The sequence below is a fragment of the Leptosomus discolor genome, chromosome Z (genome assembly GCF_034619465.1).
Source record: "Leptosomus discolor isolate bLepDis1 chromosome Z, bLepDis1.hap2, whole genome shotgun sequence".
NCBI lineage: Eukaryota > Metazoa > Chordata > Aves > Leptosomiformes > Leptosomidae > Leptosomus > Leptosomus discolor.
The window spans coordinates 24,629,985-24,644,612 of NC_141419.1; the positions used below are offsets into that span (position 1 = coordinate 24,629,985).

General features: G+C 43.3%; 1 protein-coding gene across 1 annotated transcript; it reads right to left on the bottom strand.

The window, feature by feature from the left end:
- Positions 1-3,784: 3,784 nt before the first annotated feature.
- Positions 3,785-13,728, bottom strand: CDO1 (cysteine dioxygenase type 1). The gene is made up of 5 exons (XM_086479692.1): positions 13,547-13,728; positions 11,085-11,162; positions 8,925-9,082; positions 6,306-6,475; positions 3,785-4,161 (listed from the first exon to the last, which is right to left on the bottom strand). The coding sequence occupies exons 1-5, from the start codon at positions 13,726-13,728 to the stop codon at positions 4,132-4,134; spliced, it is 618 nt and encodes a 205-aa protein (XP_086335818.1). The 3' UTR covers positions 3,785-4,131.
- Positions 13,729-14,628: the final 900 nt, after the last annotated feature.

A 14,628-nucleotide genomic window follows, 5' to 3' on the forward strand; every position in this document is an offset into this window, starting at 1 on the left:
CAGCTTTCTCTTGGCCAGGAGAGTAGTGTGAAAAAATAACTATAAGGGTTAGCTAGTGAATATCTCACCTTGTATCTACATGGTTTGGGGAAAAATCTTTGTAATGGAAGCAGGGTTACATACAGGGTGGATTTTGATTCTGTTGTGTTCCTCTATACATGAACAATGGAAGAAGATGAATAATGCTCAAACATCAAGAGACTTAACTGTGTGTCACCCAGGCTTAAATAACAAATTGAACTAATTTGTGTATGCCAAGATTTTGTAGTGAGTTAGACAGAAAGTAACTCTAGGCTGTTATTCACAAGAACATTAAGAAATTGTGTTTATGCAGCAAGGGACCCTCTCTGAGCAACCATTCCTGTTAGAGCCTTCAGAGCTCCCACACCTCAGCATGGGTAGAAAAAGAGCTGCTCACCTGCTAGTTATACATACGTGAAGCCCCCCAGAACAAGTCCGGAGTTTCTGTGAATCTAGTCCTCATCAGCCACAGCCGCACAGGCAGGGGTAGCATTTGCATTCCTGGAAGAGTCCCTGTTGTCAGTTTTTCCCTTGTATATGGCACATGCCTTTCCAGGGATTCTTTATTACAGACCCTTCCCATGTAAAACATGTCTGATAAACAACTTCTCTTTTTGCAAAATTTCTAATAGTGACTCTCCAAAGCAAACACTGAACCACCAAACACTTGCAATTTGCTGAATTCATGTAAATATTGCACTTCACTCCATTCTTGGCATTACTTTGCCTCCCTATGTCTTTCTGTCGAAACTTCATCGCTGAAATCTTCGTTAATGCACCAAATCCTAGTTAGTCTGAGTTACTCTTTCTGTTGCCAGCCTGAACGCTTTAGTAGAATTAATGGTTTAGGGCAGTACCTCTTACCACTTAAGGATCTTAGCTGTATCTCAGGTAAACATTAAACTCTCTTCAATTCACAGTGACACTGCTCAATAGCACCATCCCAGATGAAAGCGTATGAAATGCTAAACATCTGTTCATTGCACAATGAAAGCTAATTGTCGGCCTACATCGTATTGCTACCTCATCAGCTGGCCAGTTAGCACTACTACTCCAAAGCTCAAGTACTTTCATATGCCAGAAGGTTTAATACCTTGGCTGTTCAGCCACAATAATGTGCGAATCTATTTTGTTGTTACCGGTTTCTGTTTTAAACCAGCACAGGTTATGTGAACACATTTGTGGAAGCGAAAATGTGACTCTATTTCTCATTATATAGCTTGATATTTATTGATTAAATATTGCTTTCGATATTAGTTTTATGCTTGTGCCATATAGAGCACAAGATGCATAGCTAGTGCTTAGGAAGTAGTAAAGGTGGCAGCTGCGGTATGTGTTTTAAGGACTCTAGACCAAATTAATCATTTCTCTTGAGGTTTCTTGCATTTGTGCCCTTTACATAGGGTAGGCTACCCCCTTACGTTTCTGGTATGGCAGGCATAAGTACCTGGTTAAGTGTCTTGTTCTGAAACTCTGAAATTCCTGTATTATCCTATGCAAGGTATGATATCATGTTTAGTGTATTTGGGACAACTTGGGTAGGTAGTTATTTTCTCTATTTTCTCTGCCTCACTTGCTAGGCATGTGTGTGGCTAACTGGAGTACCGCCCGAGCTTCTGTATCAACGGATCTTGGTACAGCTAGCTGCTGTCATCACTGCTGTGCTTCTTCGCTGTCTCTCTGATCTTTCCAGTTCCCCTGACCCGACTGAACCTGTGATGTATAAGCTATTTGGTTTATCCTTTAATTTTACCTAGTAAGCAAAAGCATGATGAATATGCCATATTTGAAGTTAGTTAAGTGAAACTGATAATTTTCTGTGAGAAAGGGGAGGAGGACAAGAGGCAATGGGTGCAATACATTGTCTTGTATTGAAATACAAGACATTTTGTCTAAATATATGGCTTTGTCACTGTGAGGTGGTCAAACACTGGACGAGTTTGCCCAGGGAGGCTGTGGTGCCTCCATCCTTGGAAATACCCAAAACCCAACTGGACGTAGCCCTAAGCCACCTGCTCTAGGTGACCCTACATGAGCAGGGCAGATGCACTGCCAGTCTCAGCTCATCTCTGGTGCTGTGACACTCTCACAACAGCTTGAGCCATGCCAGATTAAGATGCTCAAGCCCATCTGGCTTGACAAGATTTTTCAGGAATTGGTTCATAGTGGATGGGAAAGAAACATAGAATCATAAAATCATTTAAGTTGGAAAAGACCTTTAAGATCATAGAGTCCAACCATTAACCCAGCACTGTCAAGTCCATCAATAAACCATGTCCCAAAGTGCCACACCTATACGACTTTTAAATACCTCCAGGGATGGTGATTCAACCACTTCCCTGGGCAGCGTGGTCCAATGCTTGACAGTCCTTTCGGTGAAGAAATTTTTCCTAATGTCAAACCTAAACCTCCCCTGGCACAACTTGAGGATATTTCCTCTTGTCCTATCGCTTGTTACTTGGGAGAAGAGAAACATGCTAAACAGTAGGGTACGCTGGAACCCAGAAAACGCACAGGGGATTCTTTATGCCTGTGGTGTCATTGCTCCTAATGCTTCTTCCAGTTTTGGGCTGTGTGTTCCCTTGACCTCTCTTTGGCACAGCCTACAGGTCCACCTCATGCAGAGAGTCCTCATCTACTGCTGATGCTTATCCCTGTTCTTTTGCCTTTAGGCCTTCTTTATCTTTTCATTTTTCTTCTACTCGTTTCATGCCCCCTTTCTTCCCCACCACCTCCATACAAAAAAAAAATTGCAACGCACCTGCTGTTTTCCCACTGGCCTTCAAGGATTTATTTCAGCCCAAGGGCATAGGTGCATTTAAAACCTGCTCAAACATTTTTTGAAAATTTGACACAGCCTTCCTGGAAACAGGGTGTCATAAAGTAAGTATTTTCTGGGATTTTCAATATGGAGGGAAATGTGTGACTCATTTAAAAAAGATACCGTTAAAACTTAAACTGCTGCCTGAGTAACCAGCAGTCACCTACAAGACTAGGAGACTTGCTACACATTCTCTACTTGTCTTATGTTATCAGCTGCATTAAATGGATGGGGTAGCCTCAGTGCAGGCAGCTTTGCTGATTTTCATATATTTAATTAGTGTTAAGATTTTTCAAGGTGGTTCTTTCTTTGTATCTAAATCTGGAGGATAAATCTAAGCATCAGTGAACTCAATGGCATAACTCTCACCGACTTAATTGGGATTGGGATTCTTCTCATGTTTGAAATACTTTGAACTTTTTAAAGCCTTTTCTAATAGTCTGTTACTTGGAAAAAGATTTAGATGTTCATGAGAAACGTGGATTTTGGTAAAGCATGATGAATATTTTAGTTACCAGGAGAAAAAGGCTGAAAATTTGAAATCTGTGCACAAATCCAGTTTTATTTCAGTTACCTTCTTCAGAAGCTATACAGAATACATTGGAAACTGGACATTAGCTGAATTAAGTATGATTAGTCTTATTAAAAACCCAAATCTCTGCCCAATCACTTTTGAAAATCATTGTGCATGAAGCATTTTGTTGCTCCTATTTGAAACAAGATCTGACAAATGAAATTATAAAAAACCAAAAAGTAAAAAATGCACAAAACTATCAAAATGGCCTGGAGCATTAAAACCTAAAAGACTTAATTAAAAAAAAAAAAAAAAACACAACAAAGCTGCTGTTAGTTGTATCTAGTGTACTACACATAGGTACAAGTGACTGGAAGCTTAGAAGTTTATATAGTTATTAATTACATTGAGAGCATACATACGTGTAGGCCTATTAGGTAGTGTCAGATGATGTTTAAAAACCCTATTTCTGATATTCTCAGTGTGGTATCAGAAGTGGAATTAAAAGGAGGCTAGAATCAGAAAACAAACTACTTAATTCTGACAGGAGCCTAAGAAAAGGCATCTAACCTCTGAAGTAGTTTATGGCACTAGTTAGCTTAATGTCCCATAATTGGCATTCGCTCGGGGGAACTGCGGGTGGCCTGGACGCTGCCCTAGTGTACTCCTATGTACAAGGTATAGAAATAGAGGTGGCTGTCTGCCTTAGCCATGCAAGTCTTCTGTCCCTGGTTAAACATTCAGCAGGTCTTATGCAAATGCATGGTGGTGCTTCTCAGTTGTTCTCCTGTGGCACTGCTGTCGCCTAAAAGAGAAGAGAAGAGGTTGCTGTTTTAAGGAAAGAGACAGTCACCACCTACTTCATGTTCACAGTGTGGACCTTTATTCCTGGAGTAGCTCAGCACCCTAAAATACTTAGTACATTTATCTTCAGTACTCCTTGCCAGAGTTTTATAGAGGGCACTGTGCACATGACAAAATCACCCTGAGAAAGCCCACGGCAGAAGGGACAGCTGAGGAGTAATTCCTCCTTTGGGCCATCATCTGTCCCCAATACCCTGCTCTACTTTTGACAGAAAGTCCCTGGAAGACAGGCTACAAAAAGAAATCATCTCCCCCAGCAAAATTTTTGGCAGCAGGAACTGATGTGCTGCGACATCCAAGACAAAATCAGTTTTCCCTCAGTGGATTTTCGCATCGGTATTCTCATGATTTGTACCTGAACCGTGTGAATAGTTACTTCCACAGGCAAGTCCTTGGACATACCACACACTATTTTAATTATTAACTTATATTTAGTTATCTAACTTATTACGTAGTTACTGGAGAGTTAGGTTATTGAGACTTCATCATGGACAGAAGCCACTAGGGATTTACTTGTGTATTTTACCCATGGAGAATTTTAAGACAAAGAGGAAGCACTGAATATGCTTTAGATAGGCAGATCTGCTCACTTATAAAAGATACACAAGTATATATTTGTCTCTTCGTATTTTTAACTTATAACTCTCTGTTTTCCTACGTTGTTCCGAAATCTGGTAGGCAGAAGAAAGTTTCATTTTCCAGTCAGCTTTCCAGAAACCCTCACTGAGACCAGAAGGTTTTTGTAGCGTGAAGTCATTTCAGGCAGCTGGATGGCCCAGACTCACTACCACTTTTCCCCTTACCGGAATTCCATTTAGAGGAATTTGTGAAAGAGACCCAATGATTAAGATTTACCTCTCTCCTGGAAGTTAGATCCAGTTTCCCACAGAATGTAAAAGCACTGCCAGAAGGTTACAGATCAAAAGTAGGAAAATAGTCCAAGTCAAAACACCTAGTCTCACTCGTTAACTTACATACTTCAATGAACACTTAAAACAAAAAGAAAGCAAGCAAACACTGAATTCTTGCATTAACTGTCAACATTTTTCCATGTTAATTTCCCTTTAAAATCTGAAGTATAAATTTGAGTTTACTTTCTCAAGGACATTTCAAACTTGACAAGGTCAAAGTTTGTGTTTCAGCTGTTTCGTAAAGTTGTAATCATGTAATGTGACAAGCTTCAAAGAAATAATTTACATGGTACTTGTCAATTACATGACTTGAACTGGATTTAACTAAGGGCTTACTCTGGGAAACTCCTGAGCACTGAATTTCTGGCTTCAGTGAAAGGTGAAAAGTGTTCTGTATCTAACAAAACCAAACAGTCTTTGAACCTCTACGGCTGAACACCAAGAATCTGTCTTTTCTCCCTGTATTAGTTGTTATGTTTCCCAATGCATCAAAGAGCACTAAAAGGAACCCTGTTAAACTCTCCCAGATGTCCTAGCTTGGTCGCCCAGTATGGATCTTAAGATTCCTTTTCTATCCAAATATAATCTTGTGCCACTGCTCAAGAATGCAGACAGCCAACAGCCTACTCTCACCCTCAGAGAAAGTCCTTCTGTGTCAAAGTTTTGATTTTAAAGAATTAAATTAAAGTCATTAAAGTATTCTTTACAGTAAGCTACAAGGTTTGAAACAACTGACTCGAAATGTGATGCTTTTTGGCAGAACAGTTTAGGCAGGAAATGTTACACATGACTTAAGTTGGACAAAACAATGTAGCTGCTTCACAGTTTTCCATTGACTGGGTGGCATTTACCATCATTTGCTGCCTGAAGATGCTTAGCTAGTAGCAAAATTCTTGTTAATCCTCCTCTCTGCTCCGAACTAATCCCTTGCTGATGAAGGGGAGGCAAGCTACAAAGCAGGGAACTCCACATGAGAGAAGTGCCAGTCGAGTAGTATTTGGAAACAGGTTTTATGCTGGTCCTAGACAGGGATGGCCCAGGAAATACTGGCCGTCCTGCCTGTCCTGGGGCACTGGTGCTCTGCCCTGTACAGGCAAGAGGGCAGCCCCTCATGCCCATCCCCTCTGGGCTCAGAGCCTAGGGCCGGGCGGCGAGCACGTTATCTTGTACTTACGCAGAGAGTCCTCTCTCCAAACTGGCTGTAGAAGGTCATCTTGACTTTGTGCTTGTGTCCAGTCCTCTGATCAAAGGTGTTACAGCTGTCAAAGGGCGGGCTGTACAAATGCAGGCTAACAGCAGTCTCTGTGTGGCTTATGTTCTCCACGCGGTGCAGGCCAATGGAGTCTACACCAGCAAGGGCATGAAACAAGAGATTATGCTAGCAGGAAGATTTAATAAGATCCCAGATGCCTGGAAAAATGCTTTCTAAACTGAAACTCATGAAGAAGCCAGATAGGCATGTCCACACTTTCATGGGCAACCAGCAACTCAGTACAGGGATTTTGACCGCTGTTCTCTAGCACAGATTCCTAAACTCACTGGTAATTCAAAACACCTTATAGCCTTCCACACTTCACATAACTTCTGGACTATCTGCTACAGAATAAAGGCCAATAAAAATCCAGAGAAACTTAAGGAAGGCCATGCTGTCAGTAATTTTCTAGCTATTATTCCCAAAGGACATCAAGGTTATTTACTCTCCTAGGAGATGCTGTTGTTACAGATGCTCCAGAAGCAGCAAGGTTTGTATTTCTAAAAAATTAGCAAGGCATTTTACAGATAATTTTTGTATTGCTAATTCTTAACCCAGTAACAAGAATATCAGTCACATTAAAAGTCAGATATGTGTACTTGGAGCATGGACTTATGGACAGAGACACAGTTGTCTTCTATTGCAGGCATCTGTTTTCTAATTAATCCTTTCAGTTTATTAGTTAGGCTTTTCTTTTGTCTGCTCTTTTGACTAAGGTCACAAATTAGTAGTGACTGGCATACTTCCAGCCTTAACTGAATAGTAAGCATAATTGAACACGTAATAAAACAAGGCACTGTCTGTTGTGTGGCTACTAACAAAGTAATGGCACTTTCTGTGACGGTGGAGTAGAAATCAAAGTACTACATAAAAACTTAAGGTATAAAGAAATACATCCACAAAACAAAATATTTCCATTCTACACTAAAGCACAGTTTTTGAGTTACTTAAAAGAGACCTTGAGTCTAAATTTATGACCCTGTTGTAAAAAACAACTCAGGCCTTTGTAGTTGAATTAATACGTTATATAATACCCAAGACTTAGGTTGTGCATAGAGTACTCTCTTAACTATGATACACTTCAAGTGTAAGCCTTAAGTGTCAGTAACATAGTTTATCTAAATAGAGGATGTAGGGAAAAGAACTCCAACTAAATCTGTGTCTATCTAACGGGAAACTCAAATAAATACTGTTTAGTGTCTTCTAACCTCAAAAATAAAGTACAAGAGCAACCAAGAAGCACGCAATAGAAATACGAAGGTCACTCACTACTGAAGCAGTTAGAGCCATCACCACACTGTCAGTGTTTTCCCTCTACTTGTTTTACCCATTTCTTTTAAACCAAAACATCTGTTATGAAACATGGCAGAGACCCAAACTGCCTCAGCAAATCGGATACCAAATTTGCTTAAAACAACCAAGGAAGTTTTGGATCAGATGCACACAGGGTGCAATTGCTTGCATTGGAAAGAACCACATAGGTAGGAAAACCTGGCTGAGTCTGAGAACCCACATCCCTGGCATAGGAGCATCAGCAGACATGCCAAGCTCCTTCTTGCATGTCCTGTCCTACGGATTTTGTGTTTTCACTCAATGTGGCATACCTTCAACACAGGGCCACAGAGCACTAGCCTTTCATTCCCAACGCCCTCACCCTGGCTTAGTTCACAACACAACATGAGGCTCCCTCCAACTGGGGAGCTCCCAAGCTCAGCCCAAGGTGAGTGCTCCAGCTATTAGCTCATCACATAAAAGGCAGATAGCCCCCTTCTCTGACACTTTGCCTTTGTTCTGCTGAACCCAATGCTGTTCAGCATGATGTGCAATGTCTTACATAGCATCAGAATATGTTACAGCCAGATGGCCACTCGAGGATGGCCTTCCACATAGCAAAAGGTGGTGATAGTTACAGATACGTGTAATGGCATGGATTTAGGTACCCAGTGAGCCTTACTGGTGGACACTCAGCTGTCTCTCAGCACCTGTGGAGTCAGGCATTTTTTTTGGTAGACTGGGTAGACCTGAGCATTTCAATTCTGCTGATGCTGCACTTCAGCACTACAGTATGTTGTTGATTTGGACAAGAAGTAGCACTGAGAATCAAGGCCTCTGCTCCTGGTGGGTCAATTTATTCCATAGACAGCTTTTACATTTTTGACCTAGGAATTTGACCAAAATTATTATTTCTTTGAAAAAAATAGAGGTGTATATAAAAAGTAGAGTATAAACTTTGCTTCCTTTATTTCTCACAAAATACTATTCAAAGTCTGTTTATAAGCAACTTCAGATAGTCATTACGGATACAGTGCTGAAGGCTGCTTAGTCTAGAGGAGATATCCAGCGAATCTAAGTATCAAGCAATAGCTGCAATGTCTTAAGAGTGAGTTAAAAAGACATTTTTTGTTGTTTGTTTTACTGAATGTACAGCTTTGTGCAGAATCTAGAGGTGCCATGTTCTTAAACTCTTCATAAAGCCATTAGTATGATGTTAGGAATAAGACTCATGGATAGGTAGTTGTCAAAACAAGCTTAATAGCTTACCATTAATATAGGCACATTGATTTTCCCTCAAAACTCGTTCTGATTTCTTGGCCATTTCACCATTCCCTTTCTTCTCAGGCCACTCAAACAGAGTCTCCTTTAGATTTCCCTGGAGGATCTTCATAAAGCAGTGTGAATCAGTGTGATCATGGATGCTGCTATATATGTAAAAGGAATAACCAAACTTAGCGTGATACACGTATTTAATTTCAGCACAGCAAACAGGTCAGATGGCATAGCACATTGTATCTGGACACAGCCCAAAAATTAAATGCTATTGCACATGGGTCATGCACAAAAGTCTTAGGAAAAAAACATTTGCTGTGACTAAGGTATACTTACTTAAAACTGCTACTTTAGAAATGCGTTGAGATAAGCTCACATAGAGCAGGACTTGGAGAAGAGTCAGATATTGATCAACCTATGACTTTGCCACAGAGAGATACAAAGGAAGTCTGGAGGAGGGAGGAGGACACACAAATTCTTCAGAACACAAAACCTCTTGTGGGCCAAGAAGGAAAACAACACTTTCCACAGTGGCCCCAGGCAGAGGCTAGTAGAAACCTGCAAGTATACCTGGTATTTGCAGATCCACCATGCTCACTCCCAAAACATGGGAGAAATGAGCTACTTCTGCTTAATTTCTGTGGTCTCTTTACTGCTGGGGTACACAGGCATTTGTTGAAGTAAAAATGCTGTACCTCTCACTCCAATAGTACTAAGTACAAATGGCAACAGTAAGCTGTTAATTTCAGCAGCCTGGCAAGACATGAACAAAACAGTAGGATCCAGTATGATTTCTCTGCTTGCTTGATCTGTCTCCTTGCTCCAAAGCACGTTTTAATTGCTACATTTGGAGACATATGGGCTAGATATATAGTTTAGTTTTGGTGTGGGTTTTTTTTTAAATAAAGGAATAGCTGTCAATAGGTTTAGGACAAAGGGAGAGCTCCCCACTCATCAGGGGTGAGGGAGAAGGGGAAATTTGATCCTCCCAGAAGTACAGTGCTAATGAGCTTCAATCAAAAACATGGTACTTGTACGTTACTGTTTTCAGTAAACAAATGTCATGGTTTCTCACAAACTGAGATGCCAAGAGAGCAGAGCTTGCTTCAGGCACAGAACAGTTCACAAGTACCACATTGTCACGCTCCTTCCACAAGCCATGAGAACAATCTGATCCTCCTCATACAGGAAGCAAAACCAACTTGTGGTCTCAGTCTAGCTCTAGCAAATGCTCATCCAACTCAAACACAATTTGACATAAATTACAGGCTTTGTGGGAATAGCCTGGAAGGAGTAGAGCTGGTGGGCTTGGTTCCTACATCCCTCTGAATATAATGGCATGGCCTCCCCTAAGGAATACTGTAATGTTCAATTGCATGCTCAATTAAAGCAAACAAAAAACTACTCCAGCATCTTCTTAGGTTTTCTATTTATATGCGAGAACAATCAGGCAAAACCTGCAGGTTTTGTTATTTCATGATTTGTTTTAGCCAATATTTTGCAAGAGACCCTCTAAGGGACAGATCCTGCCCTCACATTTGTAGGACTACACAACTCAGTGGTCAGTCTGTGCACACAACTCAGGAGGCCACATCAGCAGCATGGCCCATTTTCAGGGAGGAGATGGGATGCATGAACCTAAAGAAAGACAAATACTCCTGAAAAGGGGCTCCCTCCTCACAGCCTGCAGTCCTAACCCAAATCTACTTTTCTCATCTTGTTACAGAGGCGATATTTAAACACCATGAGAGAACAAAGACTATTTAAACTGCATCAAGTCCTGTTTCTGCAACCAAGTGTTGTATGGGTCTGATGTATGGGACAGGTTGCACAGGGTCTGTTCAACCTGTCCTGCTCACAGGACCTGCTGTACGTCTGGGACTAAAAACTTCGTCTGGCAGAAGGGAAGCTTAGATTTGGTAGAAAACCAGAGCATCTTTAAAAGAGTGCTCTAAAAATGTCCATGAGGTATGAACTTGCAAAAGATACAGCAAATACGCAGGACTGCTATATGAATAGGAGCTCTGCACTTAGTTTCCAGACTCTTTCTGATAGCTATTCACATAGGGATGATATTTTTCTCTTTTTATACGACAATGAAAGATATGGTGGCTTTACATCTGTTTGCTAAACCCATGGACTTTGGATACAAACCTGCCATGCCCTTCACCCCAGCACAAGATCATCAAGTTGAACTTTCCATTTCCATTGTCCACAAGATTTCTTGTATACCTGAAATACAAAGTGTTTGCTTTTTAATGTACTAGTATGCCTATAAAAGACAACACTATACAAACATGTTTACGAGGAAGGTTGTGACATAAAAATCCTTTTTGTTCTTTTTCTTGAAAGCCAAGTTTTACTTGGAAAAAATGAAACTGTATTTTTAAGCTTCTTTTTTTTTGCAAGTTCTTTTTCTGGGAAGAAAAGATGGACACATTTAATATTTTATAATCATATTGCTTTTGAATTACATAGATGATTGGAGCTGGGGAACTGTGAGTCTGAGACTGGAGTGGTAGACAGGATCAAATCCAAATAGTTATTGAATGAAGTCACTTCAGCAGCTGGCTTATAATTAGAAACAGGGGACTGCAATGAAACTAGAAAAATACATGGTTACATTCTTCTGCAGCTCCTTTTCAGATATTCTTGGCTTTCCTTCTGTTACACAGCACCCATTTGTACAAAGCCAAAAGACCCAAAGAAATAAAATGTCAGGCTTTCCATACACGGTCCTCCTACTCTGTTCCCAAAATTTCTATGTCTTGTACTGTAGCATTTGTGTGTGAATAAAACACCTGTGGGGTAACTTCTGCCAGCACCTACTTCTAAACAAAGTTTATCAAAGAGTGACATTTCTGAAAAAGATTTTTTGTGTGCTAACTTATAGGTGGCACAAAATAAGCTTGCTTCTAAAAGGCTTTTTATCGATATGCATGTTCTAGACTGTGATTTGCTCTCAGTGCTTGAAAACACCTTTAATAGCAACATCTTGATGTTTGTTTCCATGTATTCTCCTGCAAGCCACCCCTGGGCTGCCACTCGTCTCATTCTATGGAAAAGTTCACTAGAGAAGCAACTGAGATTTTGTTCTATACATTGCGTTCCATAGTGGGGCTGTTCTGATTTGGGACTGGTGCTTCTAGCTCTTATGGAGCAAGTACCCCTGTGGGACCTTTTCATTTCATTTTAGCTTTAGTCATGGCTATTCACACTTTATTTATTTACTTTGCGAAGTACAGCAAATATTTATGCCGGTGACAGGATGCCTCACTCTCGCCTAAAAGATGCAAGCAGGGGCACAGAGGAAGTGCACTGATGTCAACCGAATGTTTTTTAGTTTCCCCATAATACCAGTTTATTTCACTCAGGATAGGATGCTCATAACGAATTACTTCCAAAGCATAGCTTGTGTATCTACACACTGCCTCTCACTGCATCCATAATTTCTGCATACATTAGGTAGACATATCTTTACTATGATATCAGAACATAAGTAATCAATGATGGCATTTGAACTTTTCAAGTGCTGGTATTTTTGTACAGCAGGTCTGGCTGGCCAGAAAAAAAAACACAAAAAAACAAAAAACCAAAAAAACCCCAAAAGGCTGGCACGCATACTTCTAATGTTAGCACAGTTTGGTTTTCCAGTTCTTAGTTCCCTATGCTGTTACAAATTTCGTGATTTGTTCCGAATGGAAGACAGTCAACGCGAGGTGAAAGGAGGCTAGGAAAAGTCAAGCCATGCTTTCATGATAGCAAGGGTAAAAGGAAAAGTTTTGGGGTTTGGGTTTTTTTTTTGGGTTTTAGTGCTCAAATAAATGAAGTATTGAAATCTAAGACAAGGAAGCCACCAATGGCAGGAATAAGTCAGCCGTTAGCAAAATAGGAGCAACTCAAAACCCTAACAGGTATTTTCCTTCCTCCTTGCAAGCAGCAAAAAGCCTCGATCTCCACACCCCGCAGGAGGAAGGGACTGAGGCGGGGGGTTGCAGACAGCCCCCGACCCACCGGTAAGGCCGGGAATACACGCACCGGCTCCTCTAGACACCCATTTTGGAGAGGTCTGCTCCGTCACACCAGCACGCCGCGCAAACCCCGCGCAACCCACGCGCGGCGGTTTCTGCTGCCGACATGCTTCTTTTGGGCCTTTTTTTTAAAAAAAAAATAAATAAAATTGTTTGTTTATTTGTTTGTTTCAGCAGTTTTCGATGTACTTCGCGGGTTATTCCCGCCGACAGGAGCAGCAGCACCACGACCCAGCGGTCCCCCGGACGCGGTCCGGCCCGCAGGACCGCGTCCGGGGGACCGCCGGTACGGGGCCACCGCCCGCCGGTGCCCGCCGGTGCCGCCATTGGCCGCCGCCGCCCCGCCCGCTCCCCGCCCCCGCCCGGCCCTGCCGCGGGGCACAGCAGTTGTGTCCCCCCCGGGGGGCCTTTACCCTTCGGCCCCCTCCTCGTCGCGCTGCCGGAGGGGCTGTCGTTTGGGTCGGGGGGGGGATGTGTGTGTGTCAAGTGTGGTGTGTCCCGGCGGTCCCCGGTTCTGCCCCGCTTTGCACGGTGACGGGCGCGACGCTGCAGGAGTGGTGTCGCGGCTTGCGGGTTGTTTTGTACCTGTACTGGTCGAATTTGGCGTACTGCTGCCACTCCTCGGGGTTGCTCTCGTACGACTCCATCAGCGCCTGCACTTCCTCCACGCTGACTTTGTCCTCGGCGAATATCCGATGAAGGATGCGGACCAGCTCCTCCAGGCTCCTCGCCTTCCACGTCTCCGTCTGCACCGGCTGCTCCATCATCGCCGCCAGCCGCTACCCCCGCCCGGCCCCCTCCGCCTGCCTTTATGCGCCGGGAGGCACGGCGGGAGCCTACCACCGCCCCGCCGGGCGGAGGGGCCGGGAGGCGGCGGCGGCGGGCGGGCCCGTGGCCAGCCGTGCCCGTCCCCGGGAGCGGGGCCACCGACCCCGGCGGGCGGGGGCAGCCAGAGCCTCGCACCGCCTGCCTCTGCCTCCCCGCCGGGCGCCCTCAGGCCATGGGCGGTGCAGGGCAGGTCTCGCTTTAACGCCTCGGGCCGGCGTCTGGTCTCTCCCTGGTAGCCCCGGCGTAGACGACATGAAGAGAAGAAGCGGCGGCGGCCCCGGCCGCCGGGCCGAAAGCGTCCCTCCTGGCAGCAGCCTCCACGCAGCTCCCCTCTGCCTGCCAGGCCTCTTTGTGCGCCCATCATCATCCCTTTGGGGTAAGGACTGCAGCTCGCAGAGCGTGGCCAGACGCTGCCGCCGTTATTTGTAAGGCAGAGGAAGAAGCTTCCAGGCAGATGAGCTGCAGCAAAGAAGCGTTTTGAGGCTGGCCTTACAAAAATGCATCTATAAGCTTTATTTAAAAGCAAACCAAAACACACCGGTATCTAAGTCACACAGAAAATTGCTGCTGGATGTCACATTAATACAGCCCATGTGGTGAAAGTGCGGTTCCTTGAAAACCGCACACTCTGCAGTCACGTTTAGGGCTGCTGTGTCCATTAGCACTTGGCATGACACCTAGGAACATAATGAATGGGACAAAGGAGGCCAGGCTAAGATGACAGACCATCCTCGTGCTCCTCAGTCTGTCAAACCTATGTGCTGGCTGCAGAGCAAGCAGGTGCCATGCAAGCCACCTTCGTTGCCAGCTCAGCTGTTACTAGGATGTTCATTAGTCAT

Bases quoted from the DNA above. Each gene is read 5' to 3' on its own strand.
- CDO1 (XM_086479692.1), bottom strand. From the start codon at position 13,728: ATGATGGAGCAGCCGGTGCAGACGGAGACGTGGAAGGCGAGGAGCCTG. The intron at 11,163-13,546 runs GTACAAAACAAC...TTTGTATTTCAG, and splicing joins GCCAAATTCGACCAGTACAG to GTATACAAGAAATCTTGTGG. The intron at 4,162-6,305 runs GTAAGTACAAGA...CTTCTCTTTTAG, and splicing joins TTGGAGAGAGGACTCTCTGC to GCGACAGCAGTGCCACAGGA.